We start from the raw sequence: 26,213 nt of genomic DNA on the forward strand, positions 1-26,213 counted from the left end.
AAAAGATAGCAGACACCCCCAAAGGAAAGCAGACATCCCCAAAAGAAAGCTGACATCCCCAAAAGAAAGCAGACACCTCTAAAAGAAAGCAGACACCTCCAAAAGAAAGCAGACACCTCCAAAAGAAAGCAGACACCACCAAAAGAAAGCAGACACCTTCAAAAGAAAGCAGACACCCCCAAAAGAAAGCAGATACCTCTAAAGGAAAGCAGACACCACCAAAAAAAGCAGATACCTCCAAAAGAAAGCAGAATCCCAAAAGAAAGCTGACACCCCCAAAAGAACATAGACATCAGGAAAAGAAAGCAAACACCTCCAAAAGAAAGCAGACACCACCAAAAGAAAGCTGACACCCCCAAAAGAAAGCAAGATCACCAAAATAACACAGACCTCAGGAAAAGAAAACAGACACCCCCAAAAAAAAGTAGACACCCCCAAAAGAAAGCAGACAACCCCAAAAGAAAGCAGACACCCCCAAAAGAAAGCAGACACCACCAAAAGAAAGCAGACACCTCTAAAAGGAAGCAGACACCTCCAAAAGAAAGCAGACACCTCCAAAAGAAAGCAGACACCACCAAAAGAAAGCAGACACCTCCAAAAGAAAGCAGACACCTCCAAAAGAAAGCAGACACCTCCAAAAGAAAGCAGACACCACCAAAAGAAAGCAGACACCTCTAAAAGAAAGCAGACACCCCCAAAAGAAAGCAGACACCTCCAAAAGAAAGCAGACACCACCAAAAGAAAGCAGACACCTCCAAAAGAAAGCAGACACCTCCAAAAGAAAGCAGACACCTCCAAAAGAAAGCAGACACTTCCAAAAGAAAGCAGACACCTCCAAAAGAAAGCAGACACTTCCAAAAGAAATCAGACACCACCAAAAGAAAGCAGACACCTCTAAAAGAAAGCAGACACCTCCAAAAGAAAGCAGACACTTCCAAAAGAAAGCAGACACCACCAAAAGAAAGCAGACACCTCTAAAAGAAAGCAGACACCTCCAAAAGAAAGCAGACACCACCAAAAGAAAGCAGACACCTTCAAAAGAAAGCAGACACCCCCAAAAGAAAGCAGACACCCCCAAAAGAAAGCAGACACCACCAAAAGAAATCAGACACCCCCAAAAGATAGCAGACACCCCCAAAGGAAAGCAGACATCCCCAAAAGAAAGCTGACATCCCCAAAAGAAAGCAGACACCTCTAAAAGAAAGCAGACACCTCCAAAAGAAAGCAGACACCTCCAAAAGAAAGCAGACACCACCAAAAGAAAGCAGACACCTTCAAAAGAAAGCAGACACCCCCAAAAGAAAGCAGACACCCCCAAAAGAAAGCAGACACCACCAAAAGAAATCAGACACCCCCAAAAGATAGTAGACACCCCCAAAGGAAAGCAGACATCCCTAAAAGAAAACAGACACCAACAAAGGAAAGCAGACACCCCCAAAAGAATGCAAAATCTCCAAAAGAGAACAAACACCCCCAAAGAAAACAGACACTGTCAAAAGAAGACACCCCCAAAAGAAAACAGACACACCTAAAAAAAAGCAGAATCCCCAAAAGAAAACAGACATCAGGAAAAGAAAACAGACCCCCACCTCCCCCATCAAAAAAAAAATAAAAATAAAAAATCACAGTCATCAGATCCCAAACAATTACAGTTGGCAAGTGCTGATGGTGGATGAGCTCTCACAGAGAGATCTGCGTCACTGTCAGGTCCCAGCTGCATTGCACTACAGCTCTCACAAACAGATCGGGCGTCAATATCACTCCTCGCAAGTGATACTACTACCAGCCACCAGGGGGAGCCAATCACCGTAGAATGCAAGGGACATGAAAGTGATGCAGATTTGTATGTGAGAACTCATTCACTTGCCAACTCTATTTGTTTGGGTTCTGGTAAGTGCAATTCTTTTAGGAGGTGTCTGCTTTCTTTTGACTAAACTTAGCAGTACATAGAGAATAATAAACGTAAGCAGGTAATTTAAACCTTTTTAAATATGGTGTGTGCCCTCCACTATAGGCCTGGACCATGAGAATAGCAGATCAGATAAGAAAATGTGCATCTGACAGTAATAGGAGGAACACAAAATAATGACGTTCCAAAATGTGATGATGATTAGATTTCAATAAATGTTAATTTTTTTGTTCAAGAATAAATGTGGATTGTTGTTCATATGGAAAATATAAGACATCCATTGAAAATAAGCCCGGAGCAAAAGATAATATAAGACCCTGTCTTATTTTTGGGAAAACATGGGTATTATTTCCAGTGTTGATTAAGGATCAGAGCTATGTATGATGGAGGCTTTTTCAATAGCCAGCTGATGCATAAACAGACAAGGGGGCTGGCTTAGAAATTGATAAAGCCGTATAACTTGTTTTCAAACTGTCACTGTAGCGCTGGCGTACCTGCGCTCCCTGCTCTCCTCCTCCCGCAGGGACACGCGCTATTCACCGCTGCGGCTAGCCATCGCCTGTGTCCTGGCGTCTCCTCATTCCCCCACATGCGTGCTCTCTGCTTCCTCCTCCCGAGGCCTGTGCATGCGCCACAGGTCCTCTGGGAATGTTCCTGGGGTGCGTGCGTGCCGCTGCCCTTTTCTTAAAGGGCCACAGCATCACTTCCAGGAAGTGCCTCCCAGCCTATTGCTGAGAGGCACTGGGTACATAAGGCCATCTCCCACTAGGGGAGGGGCTATTACAGTGTACTGTTTCCCTGCCTGTCTGTTCTGGCCATGCCTCCAGCCTCAGCTACCTCGGTGGCCCTCGCCACACCAGAGACTGTTCCTGTCCACCCGGCCGTGCCTCCAGCCTCAGCTACCTTGGTGGCCCTCACCACACCAGAGACTGTTCCTGTCCGCCCTGGCCGTGCCTACAGCCTGAGCCACCCCGGTGGTCCTCGCCACATCAGAGACTGTGCCTGTCCGCCCCGGCTGTACATCCAGCCTCCGCAACCTCGATGGCTCTCGCCACCTCAGAAACTGTGCCTATCTGCCCCGGTTGTGCCTCCAGCCTCAGCTGGGTAACCCTCACCACACCAGAGACTGTGCCTGTCCGCCCTGGCCGTGCCTTCAGCCTCAGCCACCCCAGTGGCCCTCACCACACCACACTGTGCCTGTCCGCACCGACTGTACATCCAGCCTCAGCAACCGCGGTGACCCTTGCCACACCAGAGACTGTGCCTGTCCGCCCTGGTCATGCCTTTTGCCTCTGCCAGTGGAGTAGTCCCTGTCTACACTTGAGACTCTGCCCTGTCTATCCCTGTGTCTGCCCCTGCCCTGGGGGTCAGACGTAACAGTCTCGGTTATTACCCTGAGAGTAGAGCCTTGTGGTGGGCATTTAGTCAAACTCCTTCCACTAAAAGGGTAAGCCTGGGGTCCCGTTGTAGTCCAGTGGATCCACTTTTGCTCACCACAGTACTATCCCTGGCGGTGATCATGACAGTCACATATTAAGCAGAGGACCAGAGGCGAGCTGGAATGCCTACTGGAGGATCAAATGAATGATAAGCCTCATTGTTTAAAGCTTTAAATATGTATATTTTTGTCTATAAAATCTCTTTAGCTGTCAAAAGAAATATTCTGATGGACTTATCAATTAGAATGAAACAAATTATCCCTGCAACGACCACTAGAGGGAGCTTAAGAGCTTATCGCAAACATTCTATTCAGGCAGCTCAATGGTAAAACAGCCTGAAAGAAGCTCCTGAGCTCCCCCTAGTGGTGACTACCGGCAGAGAGAAATGTTAAATTATCTCCAGGAAAAATGTGAGAAAAACCCGGCTGTGACAGCTATAAAGATATATTAAGACTTTTATCAGCACAAAGTGTTGGATTCGATTACAATACGCGCTGTTCTTCCAGAAACTGACAAGTAATCTTTTTTTTTTTACAGCTCGACAATATTAAATATGGTTCCTACACGCATCCTCCTGACCTGCAGAATGATTCAGCTTATTGATTCATGAGGCAGTGCTCGGTGCTGAACTAAAAAAAAAAAAATGAAAAATAACTTACTACCAACCCAGGAGATCTGTAAATTGAAATTCCAAACTGCAATTACTACCCCGGAGCCATCGCCATAGCAACGCCAGGAAAATGCCATATTAGCGGTGAGAATAAGGTGTAATAACAAATGCTGTGGCATGTAACAAGGAGATATTGAGATCCGTGTGTTAGGAAGTACCTGTTCTGCCTAATTTGTTGGACATGTATAACGATGGACTCCAAATATTGACCTTGTACTAACAAATGTTTAGTTTGGTCATGTGTTTTTCTTTTAAAACTATTAAAAATTAAAAAAGATGACCCTTAAGATAATATAATGCTAGGACAGGATAGATAGGACCTCCAGAAATTGTATGGAATCTGCTGAGAAACCTCGTGTTACATTTTCCAACAGCACTCCTACAGGGGAAAATGGGTATTACACTTTTGAATCAATTGGCTTCCGGTTGTAATTCATGGATGAACCGGGACATCTACAGCTCTTTGGCTAACTAGTCGAGGGCTGAAAGGGTGACTCCCCTTTAAATTCCGAGTTCCCTAAGGCCCCTTTTGCACTGCATTCTGACCTACGTTCAGCTGTCGAGTCGGGGCTTCTGTCCGAACCCCCAGGTTTCGGACGCATGCACCTAACGGGACCATTGACTATAATGGTGCAGACGGAGTCACCATGTGCTCTGCCATGCACCATTTTCAGGGGTATAAGCCTATTGGAGGCGGACACCCACGCGTAGTAGACTGTGTCTCCAGAAAGTGCCCGAAAATGATGCACGACATACCAAATGATGACTACATCTGCACCCTTATAGTCAATGGCCTCATCGGCGATTGCGTCCGAAACCCGTTTTGTGGGGTATTTCGGACATAAGCCCCGACGGGACCACGGAACGGCGATTGGAACGCAGTCTGAAAACGGCCTAATAGGGTATTTGAAAATGGGTTTTCAAAATCAGAAAACTGTAAATGAGCTCCTTATGGGGAAGCAGTTCTTAAAAAGAATCCCACAGAGAGGCTTTCATCTTTCAAGTACCAGGAAGACCCAGACTTTTACCATTTGGCCCTTGTGTGACGACTCAGTGTTTGGTCACTTGTGTTGGGAATGAAAGTGTTCTTAATTAGGCCAGACGTATGGGTCCTATTGTTTGAAAATCAAGAGACATTAACCATTGTCTCTTCCCAGACTGATCGAAGCCTTATTATCTGTAAATGTGTATTGCCTCAGCCCGTCTGACCACATAGTTAAGACAAAAATGGATTGAACTTGCGACCAATTAACAAGCAACCATCTCCACCAATCCTGTTAGAGAACTTAGTGGTATAAAAGGGCCTTGCTACTGTCACAAGTAAAATAAGGATTCTACATCATCTCAGTTGGGGAGCTTTGGTTCCGACTGAGGGAACAAAGAACTGCTTGACTTTGGATATTCTACAGGATTTCAGTTTAGGAACTACAGTTCCAGCTGAAGGTCCACAGATCTGCTTCCTAAGCTTGCCGCTATCTCTTCTCATTGGGTGCCTACCAAAAGCGGGGTGCTGCTGGACTGGGATAGTTGGCCCTGGAAGCCCTGAAGTCACAAAGACTCTAATCTCTGGTGGGCGAGCGGAAGAGTGAGACTGTTGCTTGTACCATCTTGTGTTCTTGCTGTGAATGTACTATATGTTTTTGCCTGTTGGTGAACCAATAAAGTCTTACCAATGTGTGGTTCTCCCTCACCCAATGTTGTCTGAGCAGTGTTTTGCCCACGGGAAAGGAGTGCGGGCGTTCAGTGGGATGAGCCCTAGTCCATGCATCGTTTACAAAGACAACCAGGTCAGTGAACGAGAGCACCAACTAACCCCTGTGTCTTCACACTTTGTACAGGGATATAGAATTGCACAGAGAACCTGAGTTGAGCCGAAGGTGTAGTTGCTGGCCGGTGTAGCAGGCTGGCATGGAATAGTCAGAAAGTCGAGTCCTAACCTGGAGCTACCAGTCAAAAAAAAAAATGAGCCATGGTCTGAAAAAGGAATAGCACAAGGACAACAAATGTTTCCCTTTCCTCACTTTCATTTGTTGTGGAGGGTGAGGACATCTAAACTACGTTTTTACTCTACTTTTGATGAAAGGATGTGTACAATTAGGGGTCTCCTTTCTAAGCGGATTATAAAAAGCGGGGTTAGAGCTTTGTTTCACTTCTCCTTCTCCCCTGTTTATCAAACTGCACACAGGCTGGTATTGAGTTCAGGGTAGACAATGGCAGGGTGTACTGCATTCTGGGAAATTATCAGAAAGGAGGTTCCAGTACCTGTAGTACTGGAATAATTCTGTAAATTGCCATCCGCTCAGAAATGAGTGGATGGCAAGTTACAGAACATGAGAACTGGAACAGAGGGATGATCACAAATATATGTCACATATTACAATATCGCTCTACTTACTGTTGTTAGAGCCTTTCGAGGCTTGTCAGCATCACAGTCCGTAGCCTCAATGACCAACGTGTGCGACTTTTCGACTTCAAAGTCCAGCTGGGTCACAAGTTTTATGATTCCCAAGGTCGGGTCAATCCAGAATTTTTTAACAACGCCATTGTTGCCTTCCCGAATCTTATATGTTATACAGCTTGGCAGATCCTTGTCTGTAGCCATCACTTGACCCACAGTGCTGTAAGCTTTGAATAGCAAAATAATATGGACTTAGTTCATCAAATCTTCACTTACACATCGAACCCCCTGAGTAAGTCAGATTACGACGAAATGCGCGTCGGGCCGCAGGCACCAAATTCTAACAGACTTTGAATACAGGTAATTACTACATTAACCCTTTCCTATGCAAACATTCCATTTCGGTCACAGTCTGATTTTATAGCCTAATATATTAATTTTCTATCACCAGTTTCATACTATTTCATGTGATTTCTGTAGTAAATATTGATTATTTATGTTATTCCTGTAATGGTTTTTTATTTTTCATCAGTTTCTGCTGTTGCCATTTTGAGAAACCCTGTCTTCTAACATATTGACCCTAGACACTGTAATATCACTTGAGAAATATTTTCCATTTTTAAAAATATTTAATAAAATATTGATTTTATAACATTTTCTTTTGGTTAGTGGCGGTGTTTTGACCTACATGTATAGCATTTGCCTATTGCTATTACATGGAAGGTCTTTTTGAAACTCTTTAAGTCTTCACTTTACTTGCAAATTTATGCAACGTTCTGGTGCCATGGGCTACAGTTTACCAATTTTCTCTATAAGGGTTATTATCGGCTCAAGTCACATAATATGACTTTTTCTCATATTTACTAACGTAAGACCTTCTGAAATGGAATGATCTATTTGTGAGTGCCGTTTTGACTACACCCCAACCAATGTAATACTATGACATTGCGTGATTATAGATACAACGGCCAAGATTTATTAACCAAATTCGCTAGTGTTTGACAAAAGTTGCAATTTGTGCAAAAAAAGTCACAAGAATTACAAATAATAAAAAATATTTATGGAAAAAAAAATTAGAAAAATTTAGAAAAATTTGCAATTTTTAAATTTTAAATACCAACGTAGACCCAAATGAAATGATCTATTTTGAGTGCAGTTTTAATTAATTAAACCCCAACCAATGTAATACTATGACAATGACATTGTCTGATTTTAGATACATTGGCCCAGATTTATTACCCAAATTGGCTACAATTTTTGACACAAATTGTAATTTGTACAAAATTGGTCACAAAAATGACAAATACAAGATATTTGTGGAAAAAAATGAAAAATTACAAAAATTACAAAATATTTATGAAAATTTTTTTGAAAAATTTAGAAACATTTGCAATTTTTAAATTTTAAATACCCACTTAGACCCAAATGAAATGATCTATTTTGAGTGCAGTTTTAATTAAACCCCGAGCAATGTAATACTATGACAATGACATTGTGTGATTTTAGATACAATGGCCTAGATTTATTTTGACACGAGTTGCAATTTGTACAAAAAAGTCACAAAAATGACAAATAATACAAAATATTTGAGAAAAAAAATTGGAAAATTAGGTGAAAAATTGAGAAAAATGTGCAATTTTTAAATACCCACTTAGACTCAAATAGAAGGAGCTCCTATTTTTTTAATACAGTTTTAATTAAACCCCAACTAATGTAATACTATTAAAATGACATTGTCTGATTTTAGATACATTGGCCCAGATTTATTACCCAAATTGGCTACAGTTTTTGACACAAGTTGCAATTTGTACAAAAAAGTCACAAAAATGACAAATACAAAAAAAATTGAAAAATTTAGAACAATTTGCAGTATTTAAATTCCCACTTAGACTCAAATGGAATGATCTATTTTTTAATACAGTTTTAATTAAACCCCAACCAATGTAATACTATTTCAATGACATTGTCTGATATTTAGATACATTGGCCCAGATTTATTACCCAAATTGGCTACAGTTTTTGACACAAGTTGCAATTTGTACAAAAAAAGTCACAAAAATGATAAACAATACAATATATTTGTGAAAATATTAGAAAATTAAGTGAAAAATTTGCAATTTTTGAACTTTAAATACCCACTTACACTCTTAAATGGAATGCTTTCCTATTTTTGAGTGCACTTTTAACTAAACCCCAACAAATGTAATGCTATACCGATAACAACGCATGGTTTTAGACAAAATGGGCCACATTTATTACTCAAATTGTCTACAGTTTTTGGCCAAAGCTACAAATTGTGCAAAAAAAGTCACAAAATTTAATAATAATACAAACTATTTGTAAAATTATCAGAAATTTAGGCAAAAAAAATAGAAAAATTATCAATTTTTAAACTTTATATTTTTATGTAATTATAAGACCATCATACGACACAAAACTGTTTACAAATACACTTCCCATGCCTCTACTTTACGTTATCATTTTTCAAACATTCTTTTTATGTTTTAGGATGTTAGAATTGTTTAAAGTTTAGCGGTAATTTTTCATTGTTTTCAACAAATACTACAAAGAACTTTTCAGTTTTGAAATGGCCTAAGTGTTAGGGTATTCCCAAATATAGTACAGAGATACCATTAAAAAAAACTGTACCCCTCGACATATTCAAATCCGCGTACGAGAAGTTTGTTAACCCTGCAGGTACTTCACAGGAATTAGGAGAAGGATTGAAAAATTACAATTGTTCAACTCAAAGGTTGCTTTTGTCTCAAATTCTTTACTTTCACAAAGTATAATTAGAGAAAACGCACCAAAAACTGTTACACAATTTCTACGGAATGAGGGATGTCCCGGTTGTGGTCAGAATTTACTGGTTGGGAAAATGACTCGTACCTTCAGATGTCTCCCACACTGTGAAGGTGTATGATGTCGAATCAAATACTGGATCAAAGTTGTTGACAGGAGTCACCGACACGATTATAGTTGCCGTCACTGAAAAACATTAGCGTTATTTAATATATTGAGGAGAAGACACACAGAAAACAAATCCTGAGCTTCTGGAAGTAAAGACTGTAGAAGATATATAGAGGCTACAGTGTCTTGCAACTTGCAAAAGTATTCACCCCCCCTTGGATTTTTACATATTTTGTTATGTTACTGTCAGAATGTGACTGTGCGATAGCAAGGGACAGGGGCTCCTATGCTGTCCCTCACACTACTAGACACTAGGCTATCCCAAAGCTAAGAGTTACCCCTAATAGTGGAGATACTTGAGACTCCTGCCTGGCTATGCTCCTGATCAGAACAAATCTCATTTCGCTCTTCTACCAGAGAAGGAAGGGGCAACATTTAGATGGAAACACAGATAAAGACAGGTGGGAACCAAAACTTTGACACACTGCAAACACATGGGAATAGACAATGAGTTATTCAGGAGAAAAGCAAGAGAAGAAAGGTAGCAACAAAAGGCAATGAGAATTAACTCCACAACCACACTCAGCAACAAGTACCACAATCACCAGATTACAACATCTCACCAAACCTGATTTGGTAAACTATAAATGGCAAAGAAGGAAGGATCTAGTCAGTAAATATAGGAGGGGAGCAGATGTGATTGGTTTCCCCAGAGCATGTAACAAAAAAAGACAAACAAGCAGACTAGCAGAGATTAACTCTTGTTAGCGTGCCTATGAACTACCACTCTGCAGGTTGACTATCTAATCTGCCAGTGTTGATCAAAGACACCAGAGAAGTTATCAGGTGGAGTGACAGTATCAGTAGTCTGAACAGATACCTACGCTGCCATGGCGTTGACAAATGTTTGTAACAATCTCTATGTGACAAATACAGTGTGTTTAAATATTTTTGAAATTGGATTTGTGTGTGATGCATCAGCACTAAATAGTCTAAGTTGGGGAAGAGAAGTGAGACAAATATAGACAAAAATTAAATGTATGGAATAAAATAAATAAAAACTCCCATGTCCATATGCATAAGTCACATGCCAAGTCAAAGTTCCCTTGTGTTCATTCTAAGGGGTACTTTGCACATTGCGACATCACTAGCATTTGCTAGCGATGCCGAGCGCGATAGTACCCGTCCCCGTCGCACATGCGATATCTTGTGATAGCTGCCGTAGCGAACATTATCGCTATGGCAGCTTCACACGTACTTACCTGCCCTGCGACGTCGCTCTGGCCAGCGACCCGCCTCCTTCCTAAGGGGGCGGGTTGTGCGGCGTCACGGCGATGTCACACGGCAGGTGGCCAATAGAAGCGGAGGGGCGGAGATGAGCGGGACGTAAACATCCCGCCCACCTCCTTCCTTCTGCATAGCCGGTGGACGCAGGTAAGGAGATGTTCCTCGCTCCTGCGGCTTCACACACAGCGATGTGTGCTGCCGCAGGGACGAGGAACAACATCGTATCTCCTATTGGTGCAACATTACGAAAATGACCAACGCTACACAGATCACCGATTTTCGACGCTTTTGTGAACGTTTATCGGCACATCTAGGCTTTACACGTTGCGACGTCGTTACCGGCGCCGGATGTGCATCATTTTCGATTTGACCCCGACGATATCGCAGTAGAGATGTTGCAGCGTGCAAAGGACCCCTAAGTGTCCCGGGGTCTTTCAGTATATACACACATTTTCTGAAAGACTGCAGAGGCTGCAACACCATTGAGCAAGTGGCACAACTAACCAAACAACACCATGAAGAAAAAGGAGATTTCCCAACAACACCATGAAGACCAAGGGCAGCATGGTGGCTCAGTGGTTAGCACTGCAGTCTTGCAGCACTGGGGTCCTGGGTTCAAATCCCACCAAGGACAGCATCTGCAAGGAGTTTGTATGTTCTCCCCGTGTTTGCGTGGGTTTCCTCCGGGTTCTCCGGTTTCCTCCCACACTCCAAAAACATACAGATAGGGACTCTAGATTGTGAGCCCCAATGGGGACAGTGTTCCTGATGTATGTAAAGTGCTGTGGAATTAATAGCGCTATATAAATGAATAAAATTATTATTATTATTATTATTATTTCCAAACTACACTATGAAAACCACGGACATCTACAAACAACCCCATGAAGACCAAGGAGATCTCCAAACAACACCATGAAGACAACACTATCTGAAAAAGTGAAAAAACATGAAAAATGGAATATGCATAACTGCTATGAATAATAGGAAGTTATGTTTTTTGAGTCTTGCACCTTGTTCACACCATTGGTGTTCCAGACATACTTTCTTTAGTTAGTATGCACTTTTTCTCTGAGAACCCTGCTCCACCCACAGCCATTTATTTCATTTCACATATATAGCTTGGTCCTTTGCGTCCCATACAGAGCAAGTTTTATAACTGCAGGTGAGGTTACATATATGCTAGGGACCCCAAAAATAGAGATTACCTTGGTGTGGTTTGGGGGCTCTTTTGCATTGATCAATACAATGGCTAAACATCTCTTATATTCCTATTATTCAAAGCAGTTATGCATATTCCATTTTTCATGTTTTTTCACTTTTTCAGATAGTTTATTGTATTTTTCAGTCTAGTATTCCCATAGCAGTTCTGCTTTTCATCATTCCCCTATACATTGGGACTAGTGTGCAACTCTGTATCCTATTGTATATTTATGCTTTTGAGTCTTGCACCATGTTCACACCATTGGTGTTCTAGACATACTTTCTTTTGTCAATGATTATAGACTGGGACGGAGCTTCACCTTCCAACAAGACAATGACACAAAGCTACTGCTAATGCTGAAGCAATACTCAAGGGGTTTAAGGGGAAACATGTAAATGTATTGGAGAGGCTGAGTCACATCCCAGACCTTAATCCAATGGAGAATCTGTGCTCAGACTTATAGATTGTTCTCTTCTGGTGAACACCAGAGGAAAACATCTCGCTGGAAGGAGCTGGAGCAGTTTTGCCTTGAGTAATGGGCAAAACTCCCAGTGGCAAGATGTGGAAAGCTACTAGAGACTTATCCAAAGCGATGTGCAGCTGTAATTGCTGCAAAAGGAGACTCTAAAAAATACTGACTTTGGGGGTGGGGGGTGAATACTTATGCACCCTGAAGTTTTCAGTTATTTTGTCCTATTTGTTGCTTTACAATAAAAAGAAAACCAAATCTTCACAGATTTAAATATGTTTTTTACATGAACTGTTGCAAACCCTAAAAAAAGACCAGTGAAGTTCCAGATTGTAATATAGCAAAAGACAAAAAATGCCAAGATGGTGAATACTTTTGCAAAACACTGTAGATAGATATGAGATAGATAAATAAATAGATAGATAGATACATAGATGGATGGATGGATGGATAGATAGATAGATGGACAGACAGACAGACAGAGAGGGATAGATAGATAGATAGATAGATAGATAGATAGATAGATAGATAGATAGATAGATAGATAGATGGATGGATGGATGGATGGACAGATAGATAGAGGGATGGATGGATAGATAGATAGATAGATAGATAGAGGTATGGATGGATAGATAGATAGATAGATAGGTAGAGCCTTCAGTTCAATTGCAATATTCGTCATAATCAAAAGGTATCCATCAAAGCATTGTGAAGTATCCCAGAACATCAGACACGACTGGTAGATATTGATTCTTCCTTGAAGATATCCTGTATCACAGAATACACGAATGTGAAAAACATCTGCAACAAGTGTTATTCTCTGCAGAGAAGCCGACATTGATCAAACAGCAGGAATTCTCTTGTATACATCATACTGTATATACTTACAGCAAAGATGGGCAGAAGTTGTAAACCGCCCAGGCCAAAAACTAATACTCTAGCAGGATGCAGCTAAATCCCCACTAAGTGTGCAGTTTTATCATCTAGCAATCACCCCCTCCATGTTTTGGAAGTGTGTGAGTGATTTGCTCCTCCTGCACCTGTGATGCCTCCACTTAGTGGGGGTTCAGCTGCATCCTGCTAGAGTATAAGTTTTTGGCCTGGGTGGTTAACAACTTCTGTCCATCTTTGCTGTAAGTAAATGCTTAATTTTTGGAGGATTTTCATTCCTCTTTATGTTGATATTTTTTATACACCATATTAGTTCAATCCCAGTAAGGAGAAACAGCTTCACCCTTGGAGCTACGTAGCACTTGGGTTATCAGATGCATCTTGTACGCGCCATGATGGGGCCCATGGACCATGACTAGTATAACGGGTATCAGCATTGCTCTGGATGTCATGTTGAAGCTGTGTTTTCCCCACTGGTATCTGGATCTAGGATTTCTGTCCTCTGATCTCCATTACGTCAGGGTCCGCTCATAGGATTAGTCAAGTTTCAGCAAGTTAAGGCTAATGCATAGGCCATTCAGACATTGATGATCTATCCTAAGGATAAGCCATCAATATAAAAGTAGTGGCCAACCTCTTTAAAGGATGGCAAGCAGAGATCTGGAAAACACGTGTATTTACAGAATATTTACCAGTGTGTGATGCATCCGGCGAGTCTGATACTGATAACATAATTTCATAGGTGGTGAGTGGATCAGTGTCATACACAAGATTACGGCTTACCTAGTAATATGATGAAAAAAAGAAAAGAAAAATACCTGAGCGATACACAGCAAACACAGATAAAATGGACTCCTGTTCTCCTGCCTTTCTGTAGTCTATGTTCGGAAGCAGAAGCAGCAGCATGGAGGACATTATACAGCAACATGGAAGACATTATACAGCAGCATGGAGGACATTATACAGCAGCATGGAAGACATTATACAGCAGCATGGAGGACATTATACAGCAGCATGGAGGACATTATACAGCAGCATGGAGGACATTATACAGCAGCATGGAGGACATTATACAGCAGAATAGAGGACATTATACAGCAGAATGGAGGACATTATACAGCAGCATGGAGGACATTATACAGCAGCATAGAGGACATTATACAGCAGAATGGAGGACATTATACAGCAGAATAGAGGACATTATACAGCAGCATGGAGGACATTATACAGAAGAATGGAGGACATTATACAGCAGCATGGAGGACATCATACAGCAGAATAGAGGACACTATTCAGCAGCATGGAGGACATTATACAGCAGCATGGAGGACATTATACAGCAGCATGGAGGACATTATACAGCACCATGGAGGATATTATACAGCAGCATTGAGGACATTATTCAGCAGAATGGAGGACATTATTCAGCAGAATGGAGGACATTATACAGCCTTAGCATAGAGGACATTATACAGCAGCAGCAGCATGGAGGACATTTTACAGCAGAATGGAGGACATTACACAGCAGCATGGAGGACATTATACAACAGCCGAGTACTGAACATTGAAATCAATAGGAGGTGGATGTGCAGCTCCGGAACATAGCATTTCCAGCCGCCGGTACTGAGAACAGCTGATTGGTGGGGTAGCCCTGTGTCGGACCGAGGTTGATCACACATTGATGACCTATCCTAAGGACAAGCCATCAATGTAAAAGTAGGGGACAACTCCTTTAAGTTTCCTACAGCCCGATCACAGAGTAATTATTGAAGTCAATGGTTTTCCCGTGTAGTGCCGGACAGGACAAGTCTTCCCAAGAGTTGCTCTTTGGAACCGCTCTCCACATTAGTAAAAAGAGGAGGACCCTGAACAAGGAATCCTTCCCTGTTTACATAAAAGTCTCCAGTGTTGCCCATGGAAATGGGTCTTAAAAACCGAACAAAATAAAAATCCGCTTTTGCACCTACTTGTATAACTGGAGAATTGTTTGCCGCCTGCTGGAATAATTTATCCACACCCAATGGACCAGAATGGGGTCTGTAGACGAGAGGATTTGGAGGGACGTCTGGGTCATGACAATTGACAATTGCGACTGTGGTGTCCTTTGTAATGGGCTCTGGTTCTACAAAACTAAATATATAGACAGGTATAAGAGGATGGATAAATCCGTATTAAAATAGACAGATTGTTTCTTATGCTTTGCTTATACAGCAGATGAAGTAAGTATTGAACACGTCAACAAATTTTGAAGTAATTATATTTTTAAAGCTGCTATTCACATGAATTTCTCACCAGATGTCAGTAACAATCCATCCAATCCACACGGGCAAAGAAATCAAACTATAGATGACCTTAAATTATGTGTAATAATGAGAAATGACACAGGGAAAATATATTGAACACATTACTGAAATGTATGTAATACTTCATACAAAAGCGTTTGTTGGTGATGAAGCTTCCAGAAGCCTCCTGTATGGAGACACTAGTCGCCTGCATTGCTCAGGTGGGATTTTGGCCCATTCTTCTGCACACACACTCCCCACATCCTGTATGGAGACCCTAGTCGCCTGCGTTGCTCAAGTGGATTTTGACCCATTCGTCCACACACACACACTCCTCACATCCTGTATGGAGACACTATTCAACTGCGTTGCTCAGGTGGATTTTGGCCCGATCTTACACACACTCCTCACATCCTGTATGGAGACACTATTCGCCTGCGTTGCTCAGGTGGATTTTGGCCCGATCTTACACACACTCCTCACATGCTGTATGGATACACTATTCGCCTGCATTGCTCAGGTGGCTGTTGGCCCATTCTTCCACACACACACTCTTAACATCCTGCAGATCCCGGCTCCTTTTATGAACTCGGAGCTTTAGTTCCTTCCATACATTTTTTATTGGATTCAGCTCTGGTGATCGGCTTGGCCATGCCAACAGATTTATTCTCTTTATCTGAAAAAAATTGAGAGTTTCCTTGGCCGTGTGTTTTGGATCATTGATTGCTGAAATGTCTGCCCTCATTTCATCTTCATCATCCTGGGATTTTTTATCAGAAATGTCTCGGTACATTTGTCCATTCATCCTTCCTTCAACTGAATGAAGTTTGCCAGTGCTGTATGCTGAAAATCAGCCCCATACCATGATGTTCCCACCTCCACACTTCACTGGTGATGGTGCTCTTGGGGTGATTTGCCTTTAGACCTCCAAACATGGTGTGTATTTTGTCCTCCAAAGAGTTCAATTTCATAAGTTTAATATCATGGCCTCTAAATAATTCAATGTTGGTCTCATCTGACTAGACTATATTCTGCAGTATTATACAGTTTTGTCTAAATGTTGTTGAGCAAACTTTAAACATGACTGAACCTGATTTTTGTTCAGTAATGGAGTCCTGCGTGGTGAGAGTGCATACAGGAGCATTCATACAAGCCATGGAGGGGGAGTGCATTATTTACTGTTTTCTTTGAAACAATTGTCCCTGCTGATTTCAGTTCTTTCTATAGTTTTCCACAGGTGGTCCTTGGCAAACTCTTCTGATAATTTCTTTCACTCCTCTGTGTGAAATATTGCGGGGAGCTCCTGGTCGTGGCTGGCTTATGGTGAAATGATGTTCTTTAACTTCCAGATTATGGCTCCAGCAGTGCTCACTGGATCCTTCAGTAGTTTAGAAATTCTTTTGTAACCAATGCCAGCAGTATGTTTTCTAACAAAAAGATTGTGATGGTTTTAAGACAGCTCACTGGTTTTACCCATCATGAGATGTTTCTTGTGTGGCACCTTTGTGATAAGACCTTTAGAAATATATTTACTTAGAAAATTGGTGACATGTTTAATATGTATTTCACCCACGGTGTAGCGTCCCCATATACTGTGGCACTTTACAGATATTAGCATCTCGTTCCTCACTGGGTTTCACGAACTAGATTCCTTATCAGTATGTCTTTGGAGTTTAAAAAGAAACCAGGGAACGAAAAGGTAACTCAGGCAAACATGGGAAGATTTGAACCCTAGATAGATAGATAGATAGATAGATAGATAGATAGATAGTCACCTGTACATATAAGAATCGCAGAATGGAGGATTGTCATTAATCGGAAGAATATTTGCAGTTGCTAGGATTGATGAACACTTATTGTCTCGGTCGCACACTTTCACGGTGTAGGACTGCGCACTAACAAACCCAGAGGCTTCGCTGTCCATCCTGGAAATAATCACCACCGTTCCCGTCTCTGTTAAATAGAAATATTTCTAAATGGCACATATTTCCAAGTATTTTGGAGAAAGTAAGTACACCCCATAATCATTCCCTTTCAAAATTATTATCCATTCATGTAATAGTTGATCAATTTACAAATAGCAGGAACTTTATCATGATCCAGGTCTGTATCTGCTGCTGTGGTTTGATTATTTCGCCCAGCTCTGGCCTGGTCATGTCAGGGGTTAACTCCTCTCTGCCTCACTCCAGTTTCTGGGACACTATATCCTGGTGCTGCACCTCCGGTTCAGTGCCAGTGATAGTTTATGCTCTGCAGCGTGTGTTACTGGCTCTGGTGAGTTACCTGATCTGTCCTGCCTCCCAGCTACCTTGTTGTGACCCGTACTCTCCTCCGTTCATCCGTCTGTCCTGGTCCCTGACTAGCGTGTACCCTTCCCTGTCTGTCTTATACTGGTCCCGACCTGTTTGTCCTCCTCCCTTGTTTTTACTTGGACTTCCCGGCATCTGACCTGTATCCTTGTTCCTAACTTCAGCTCCATCTCTCCCCTTTGTAACATACGTGACTTCCCGGCTTCCGACCCTCGGCTATCACCTGACCACGATTTGATTATCCCTGTGCTATTGACGAAATCTCTTGCTGCTGATTTGGATTACTGACCACTCTATTGCCCTCTGGTGGTTTGCTTACTAACTGCACTTTGAAGATACACTACTTGTAGTTTCAGCGTCTCCCTTAGTACAGTGTGACAAACTTATAAATTAAAGGGATGGATAATGATTGTATAAAACAGTGATTTATTTTTCCTCCAGAAACCTCAACACCTTTGCCTAATGGGGTCTGTCTAATATTGTAGCTCAATCCCGTTCACTTTAATGGGGATAGGCTGCAATTTCAGACACGGCCCATGCAAAAGATTGGTGCCGTTTCTAGAAAAAATAAATCTTATTTCTTAAACTTGACACAATACTAAGTGTCAAAAAAACTTGCCGGATAGGGGTATTTTTTTGTCTTTTAATAGCAGAATTCACCTTTGCTAATAGAAAAATAAGGATTTCCGGGGTCCAGTAGGAAAACGAGGTCGTTCATCTGGTCGGCGTCGGCGCCCGTGCAGGTGCTCACCGTCCGTCCCGTTGGAAGCTCCTCATTCAGTTGCATGGTCACCGTATTCCCGGAGGTTCGTGTCTGGGTGGTAGTGCCAGCAGTTGTAATACTGTAAAATCTAATAAAAGCCAATATTATAAAGTTACTTCTTCATCATTGATCTCAGGGGTGTATATAAAGGGGGGTGCAGAGGAAGCCGTCACTCCTGGGTTCGGGTGTCAAACAGGATACGAGGCGAATCTGCTACATAAGCAGATAGCAGTAACACAAGTCTTGTTACAGATTATTGCATTGCTGTGCGCCTCTGTAGGCAAATTTAATTAATGCAATTACTTACACACAAGTCAGGGAAGGGTCGTTGTCATTCACGTTTGTGATGTGGACCATTATTTTTGCGGTGTTTCTAAGAGAACCGTCACTTATAATAACTGTAATAGTATAGCTGCATGGAAAAAATAACACATAGAGCATTATTGTATTACATTGTATCACATTTTGTATCAGCAATTTAGTTCTAGCTCTAGCATTGAAGAGGACCTGACATTTTTAATTTATCCAATATGTATTTTTTTCACCTGATATAAACGCCGCTGTTCTCCTGAATCCATCAATGTTTTTCTTTTGTTTCTGCGCCTCTCAGTTCCTGAGATATGACCCCTTTTTCCTTGTATGTAAATCTACACTTAAGCAAAGTGGGCGTGGTCTTAAACTCCACCCAGTTGGCTAAAAAGACTAGGTAAAAGAAGGCCATATCTCAGGAACGGAGAGGCGCAGGAAAAAAAGAAAAACAACGCAGGATTCAGGAGAACAGCGGCATTTGCATCAGGTTAAAAAAAAAATCCATATTGATGGGAAGTGATAGGAGCTCTTTATCTGTAAGAATACAATACCATGTACCTCTAACCAATACAGCCTCCGCATAATTTGCTTTCTGATTCTCATACAGCAATCCTCTAATATATAATGTTGTTGCAAACTTTAAAATTAGTTAGACAGCTTTGCAATTGTTGATTGGTGGGAAGTTCAGTTTCTAAATATGATCTCCGAATTGATCTGTGAATGGCCATACATTACCTCTGCAGTGACCACTGCTGGCGAAATGCTGTATTACAGGTTTGGACACAGGAGAGGACATCACATTGCTGCAGCCCTGTGAAGCCGCACAGGGGCCCAAGAGGTCAGGGGGCCCATTTTTACCTCCAAAGCCGGTGAAATTGTGCATTATGATGAGTGTTATGATTCAGGGACCGAGGCGGATCAAAAAATGTGGAATCCCAAAAAGGTAACAGAGTGGCTGGAAACTTAACAGATTGCAGATCTAATTCTGACACACAACTAGAAGTAGCCGTGGGACGAGGGTAAGATGACCTGGCGCCTCGACACAGCCGGAGAAGTAAATAATCTCACAGATAGAGATATAAGAAAAGCTAATCTGCCTCGGAGCAGTCTCCAAAGATAGATAGATAGCCCCCCCACACGTAAAGGCTACAGTGATATATAAAAACACAATACAAAGCCAGAAAAGAAATATTCAGCAAAGGTGAGGCGCAAACTATCTTTATAGGAAAGGATAGGAAAGAGCAACTGTCTGCAGCCGTAAAAACCCTAATATATACCAGCACTTCTGATATGGAAAAATCCTGAGGTCACACAACCTCTCCCCCACTGTATCAGCACTCTGATGTTACTAGAATCCAAAAACACTAATATAGATGAGGGACTGAATTAATACCAAGCACGACAACCACAATACCTTGCAGAATCATGGAACTAAGTATACAGACACTCCCAGCAGGGAATAATCCCATTCCACCAAGAACTCCACACAGACAAAATAGGAATCAAGCCTTAGTATTACAGCAGAAAAAACAACAAGAAAGTGGAAAACAAACAGCAGAGGTACAAAGGCAACTTATCTGAGAGGAGTTCTGGTAGTTAGCAGAGCTGGTTACAGAATGTCCTTAACACACAGGAGACATTGACCACCGGCAAGTAACAAGAGAAAACTACTCAGTTAAATAGCCCAATCTGACCCTGATTGCCAGTCCTCCACAGGTGTGTGGCTTTCATTCCACACATCAATTGCACCGCCAGCACTGACCACAAGAGGGAGCCCCAAACTGGAAAACGTATTCACAACAGATGAGCTTCTGGACTGCAAAGTGCCCATATATTGTTCTTGCACAGGGGCATTGTCACAGTTCCGATGTGCAAAGCATCTTGTGCTCTGTGATATTTTGCCATGCTCTACTGCAAAGCCAGTACTTGCCTGTTCTCTCGCGCAGAGCGTTTGGCAGGATTAGATGCTCTGCTGTTTGTCTTGAGCTTCGGTGGACAGGTTGTTTCTCAGTCCTATGCTGGTGCTAGGAGGGACTTTCTCACATGCTCCTTGCTCCAGGTGATTGCTCTGCATTATTTGGGAGCATGCTTGTCCGGAACGTCGCCAGTCATTTTTTCTGGTTCCGCAGTAAGTGCTCTTGGCTTCTGTTTGTGTACAATTCTAATCTTGGCTTCTCGATCCTAGACTGTAGTTGACTCTGCTCTGCCTGCCCCCCTGACTTTGCCGATACCTCCTGGTTTCTGACCTCAGACTTTCTCCTGACCTCGGCTCCTCCTGCTACCTGTATCCTATATGTACTCGCCTGAATCCTTTCCCTCAGCCTGTATCTTGATCTCACCTCTGCCTACTCCCTGTGTCCTGTCGTGTCCTCCTGGTTCCTGATCCCGGCTTGTTTGATTACCTCTCCATTCACACTGCATGCAAGTAGTATCTAGTGCCACCTAGTGACTAACACCACACTGTGCCACATAGTGTCAAGCATCACAGGCGTCTTTAGTGTTTGGATGTGTTTAGTATAATGTATATTACTATGATCTGTGTATTCCTCAAAAAGTTCATTTTGAGAGAGATTGAGAGAAAAAATGTCCCACAACATTTACCTTTTAGTAGTACTTTCATAATCAAACATTTCGGTGGTGATAATGGTTCCTGTGTTGTCAATCTGAAATCCTGCATTTCCAGGAGATATTGTGACAGAGTACTGGAAACAGAGCAAACAGTGACAATAAAAGATGATAAACAATGTGAAAAATGCCATAAAGATCAGCAGGTAACAGCCAAAAATTAGGAGCCCCGAATGCAAGACCCCCATCAATCTGATACTGATGATCTACTCTAACAACAGTTTAGGCGGCGTCACACGCAACGACGGATCTAACGATATATCGCCGGGGTCACGGATTCCGTGACGCACATCTGGCATCGTTAGCGACGTCGTTGGGTGTGACAGCAAGGAACGACTGTTAACGATGGAAAATACTGACCTTATCGTCCATCGTTGACACGTCGTTCCTTTTTAAAATATCATTGATTGTAGAGGACGCAGGTTGTTCGTCGTTCCCGAGGCAGCGCACATCGCTACGTGTGACACCTCGGGAACGATGACCTGCAGCTTACCTGCGGCCGCCGGCAATGCGGAAGGACAGAGGTAGGCGGGATGTTATGTCCCGCTCATCTCCGCCCCTTTGCTTCTATTGGGCGGCCGCTGTGTGATGTCGCTGTGACGCTGAACGTCCCTCCCCCTTCAGGAAGAGGCTGTTCGCCGCCCACAGCGACGTTGTTAGGGTGGTAAGTACGTGTGACGGGGTTAACGATTTTGTGCGCCACGGGCAACTAATTGCCTGTGACGCACAAACGACGGGGGCGGGTGCGATCGCTAATGTGATCGCACGATATATCGTCGTGTGTGACGCCGCCTTTTATCGATGTGGTTAATAAATCCCTTTAAGTGGTCATTTTACCTTTAGGCTCTGTGCAAACACTGCTTTTTTATCGTGTTTTTTATGCATTTTTGAGTGCAGTTGTCTCCCTTCGATCTAAATTTCCATTCACTGTCTGTTGTCAAGTGAAATTCATCTGTGGCATGTATACAGGAAGTGTGCGGCGGGTCTATGTCTCTACAGGAAGTGTGCAGAGGGTCTATGTCTCTACAGGAAGTGTGCGGAGGGTCTATGTCTCTACAGGAAGTGTGAGGAGGGTCTATGTCTCTATAGGAAGTGTGCGGAGGGTCTATGTCTCTACAGGAAGCGTGCGGAGGGTCTATGTCACTACAGGAAGTGTGCGGAGGGTCTATGTCGCTACAGGAAGTGTGCGGAGGGTCTATGTCTCTACAGGAAGCGTGTGGAGGGTCTATGTCACTACAGGAAGTGTGCGGAGGGTCTATGTCGCTACAGGAAGTGTGCGGAGGGTCTATGTCACTACAGGAAGTGTGCGGAGGGTCTATGTCTCTACAGGAAGTGTGCGGAGGGTCTATGTCTCTATAGGAAGTGTGCGGTGGGTTTTTGTTGCTACAGCAAGTATGCAGTGGGTCTTTGTCTCTAGAGGAAGTGTGCGGGGAGATTTTGCCTCTATAGGAATTATGCGCCGAGTCTTTATCTCTATAGGAAGTGTGTGGTCGGTCTTTGTCTCTACAGCAAGTGTGCAGTGGGTCTTTGTCTCTACAGCAAGTATGCACTGGGTCTTTGTCTCTACACAAAGTATGCAGTGGATCTTTGTCTCTATAGCAAGTATGCAGTGGGTCTTTGTCTCTACAGCAAGTATGCAGTGGGTGTTTGTCTCTATAAGAAGTGTATGGTGGATCTTTGTCTCTACTGGAAGTGTGCGGTGGGCCTTTGTTTCTGTAGGAAGTGTGTTTTGGATCTTTGTCTCTACAGAAAGTGTGCTGTGGGTTTTTGTCTATACAGAAAGCGTGTGGTGGGTCTTTGCCTCTACAGCAAGTATGCAATGGGTCTTTGTAGCTACAGCAAGTATGCAGTGGGTCTTTGTCTCTACAGCAACTATGCAGTGGGTGTTTGTCTCTAAAGGAAATATGCAGTGGGTCTTTGTCACTACAAGAAGTGTGCAGCGGGTCTATATCTGAACAGTAAGTGTGCTGTCTCTGTGTCTGTCTGTGTCTGTTTGTGTCTCTCTATCTCTATGTGTCTCTCTCTATCTCTGTGTCTGTCTCTCTCTATCTCTTTCCCCGTCTGTCTCTGTCTGTCTCTTTTCCTGTCTGTCTGTGCCTATCTCTTTCTCTGTCCGTCTGCCTCTGTCTCTTTGTCTGTCTGTCTCTCTGTCTCTTTCCCTGTCTGTCTCTTTCCCTGTCTGTGCCTTTCTCTTTCCTTGTCTGTGTCTGTCTGCCTCTGTCTCTTTCCCTGTCTCTTTATCTGTCTGTCTCTTTCCCTGTCTCTCTATCTGTCTGTCTCTTTCCCTGTCTGCCTCTTATTCTGTCTGTGCCTATGTCTGTCTGTCTCTATCCGTCTCCCCACCGACATATTATTACCTCACACATAAGCTTGTTATACTTATGAATCTCTTTCATTCCTATAACAACCAATCACAGCTGCTATTATTAACCTGTGGCTCGCAGCTCTATTGACTTTAATGGAGGCAGGTTTTTTGGAGAGTAACTGGAAAGCGCGGGGTTTATTTTTTTTACCATGAAAACATAGTCTATGACGTTCCCTGAGTCACATGGTGTGTCTGTGCAACATTTCGTGATTGTAAATGCGACGGTGCAAATTCCATTAGCAGACATACACACTTACATACATGCACACATACTCAGCTTTATATATTAGATATACAGTACAGACCAAAGGTTTGGACACACCTTCTCATTCAAAGAGTTTTCTTTATTTTCATGATTCTTAAAATTGTAGATTCACATTGAAGGCATCAAAACTATGAATTATCACATGTGGAATGAAATACTTAACAAAAAAGTGTGAAACAACTGAAAATATGTCTTATATTCTAGGTCAAAGTAGCTGCCTTTTGCTTTGATTACGGCTTTGCACACTCTTGGCATTCTGTTGATGAGCTTCAAGAGGTAGTCACCGGAAATGGTTTTCACTTCACAGGTGTGCCCTGTCAGGTTTAATAAGTGGGATTTCTTGCCTTATAAATGGGGTTGGGACCATCAGTTGTGTTGTGCAGAAGTCTGGTGGATACACAGCTGATAGTCCTACTGAATAGACTGTTAGAATTTGTATTATGGCAAGAAAAAAGCAGCTAAGTAAAGAAAAACGAGTGGCCATCATTACTTTAAGAAATGAAGGTCAGTCAGTCCGAAAAATTGGGAAAACTTTGAAAGTGTCCCCAAGTGCAGTGGTAAAAACCATCACCGCTACAAAGAAACTGGCTCACATGAGGACTGCCCCAGGAAAGGAAGAGCAAGAGTCACCTCTGCTGCGGAGGATAAGTTTATCCAAGTGACCAGCCTCAGAAATCGCAGGTTAACAGCAGCTCAGATTAGAGACCAGGTCAATGCCACACAGAGTTCTAGCAGCAGACACATCTCTAGAACAACTGTTAAGAGGAGACTTTGTGCAGCAGGCCTTCATGGTAAAATAGCTACTAGGAAACCACTGCTACAGAACTATTTCTAAAGAGTGCATGACGGAATAGATCTTTATTACGCATAAACTCCAATATGGGTCTTTTATGAAACAGTGGTGGTCTGGGAACCAGGTTGGTCCACCATGAGCATATTATTTCATCTATTCTTTATTAATGTCTCGCATGGTCCATGCATTATAACCAATACTTTATAAAAAATAGTCCTATGCAGTGATCCCTTATGTAGGGTGTAAAGCTGTGGACATTGTCTGGTTAATCTGTGAGAGCTGTGTTGGTACACCTTCTCTATATAAGCTGTTGCATGATTTGTTATGTCAACTGCTGGAGGTGACTCGTTGCTCCCGCAGTGTGGGACCCGGATTTGATCTAGGAGCTGGAGGTGATTTGGCCATGGAGGCTTTCCTCCTTGTGTGCCTGTCCACGCTCTCTAGCGTGTGTTATCCAGTGTTATTTGCCAGCTACACCCCTTTGGACACGTGATCACTTGCTGAATGGGTATGTGACGTTTCAGTTACTCCCATCGCTTACGTCTCCTCCGCTTTACTAATGCATTGCAGCGTCTGTGCTCCACAAATGGAGCATGCGCAGTGTGACGCAGCAGCGTCCCTCCCACTCACTCTATCTCCTGCTCTGTTGTCTAAGTGGGGAATCTGCGCTCCGGAGTTGGAGCCTGCGCAGTAATGCATAGTATTGTCCCGCCCCGTGTGCACCGCACTTCCGGTTTGCTGTGACGCGATACCCGGATGTGTTTCTTATTTCTGGATGGAGATTGGCGTGGAACGCACGCTGCTTGCGTTCCACGGACCATGCGCTTGACATGTGGATGGATTTCATCACTTGATTGTGCTTATGGCATTGAATGGCTGATTTGGATCCACCTGGAATCCTGGAGCACCATTGGTGAGTGGATTCATTGGCCCTTATCTGGCTTTCTTGCTACCTTTTATATACCCTCGTATTTTGATGCTCTGGTTCCATTGTGTCTTTTGGGAGCTTGGGCATAAGACCTCTGACCTTTACCATAATACCGGAGTCCCCTGATGATTCCTATACGATGAAACCTGTCGGGACAAGGCTAGGAACGGTATAGGGTTATAAAGTGAGGGTTAGTTGTGGTCTGCCCTTGTTAGGGCAGAAGCTTGTGGGTGCCAGGGGAAGTGATTTTCCCTAGGGATGTGTAGGGTCAGTAACAACATGAATATGGAAGAACCCACACAGAGGAAACCCTGATGTACCCCAAGCTACTTGATATGGGTGAGATTGTTTCATGTTATTCTCATCTGATGCATATATACTGATACTGCCAGTTCCT

The 26,213-nt window shown here is 42.7% G+C and overlaps 1 protein-coding gene across 1 annotated transcript in view; it reads right to left on the reverse strand.

The window, feature by feature from the left end:
- The window catches only part of LOC142249092 (cadherin-related family member 3-like), a 59,140-nt gene that overhangs the window by 8,990 nt on the left and 23,937 nt on the right, over window positions 1-26,213 (reverse strand). Inside the window, exons 5-12 of the mRNA XM_075320686.1 lie at window positions 21,442-21,542; window positions 18,839-18,943; window positions 18,429-18,619; window positions 17,235-17,412; window positions 15,145-15,307; window positions 13,870-13,960; window positions 9,306-9,404; window positions 6,414-6,643 (exon numbers count right to left, since the gene is read on the reverse strand). Coding sequence (XP_075176801.1) covers window positions 6,414-6,643; window positions 9,306-9,404; window positions 13,870-13,960; window positions 15,145-15,307; window positions 17,235-17,412; window positions 18,429-18,619; window positions 18,839-18,943; window positions 21,442-21,542 — 1,158 coding nt within the window. The remainder of the gene's footprint in view (window positions 1-6,413; window positions 6,644-9,305; window positions 9,405-13,869; window positions 13,961-15,144; window positions 15,308-17,234; window positions 17,413-18,428; window positions 18,620-18,838; window positions 18,944-21,441; window positions 21,543-26,213) is intronic.

Source organism: Anomaloglossus baeobatrachus, chromosome 8 (genome assembly GCF_048569485.1).
Source record: "Anomaloglossus baeobatrachus isolate aAnoBae1 chromosome 8, aAnoBae1.hap1, whole genome shotgun sequence".
NCBI classification, from domain to species: Eukaryota; Metazoa; Chordata; class Amphibia; order Anura; family Aromobatidae; genus Anomaloglossus; species Anomaloglossus baeobatrachus.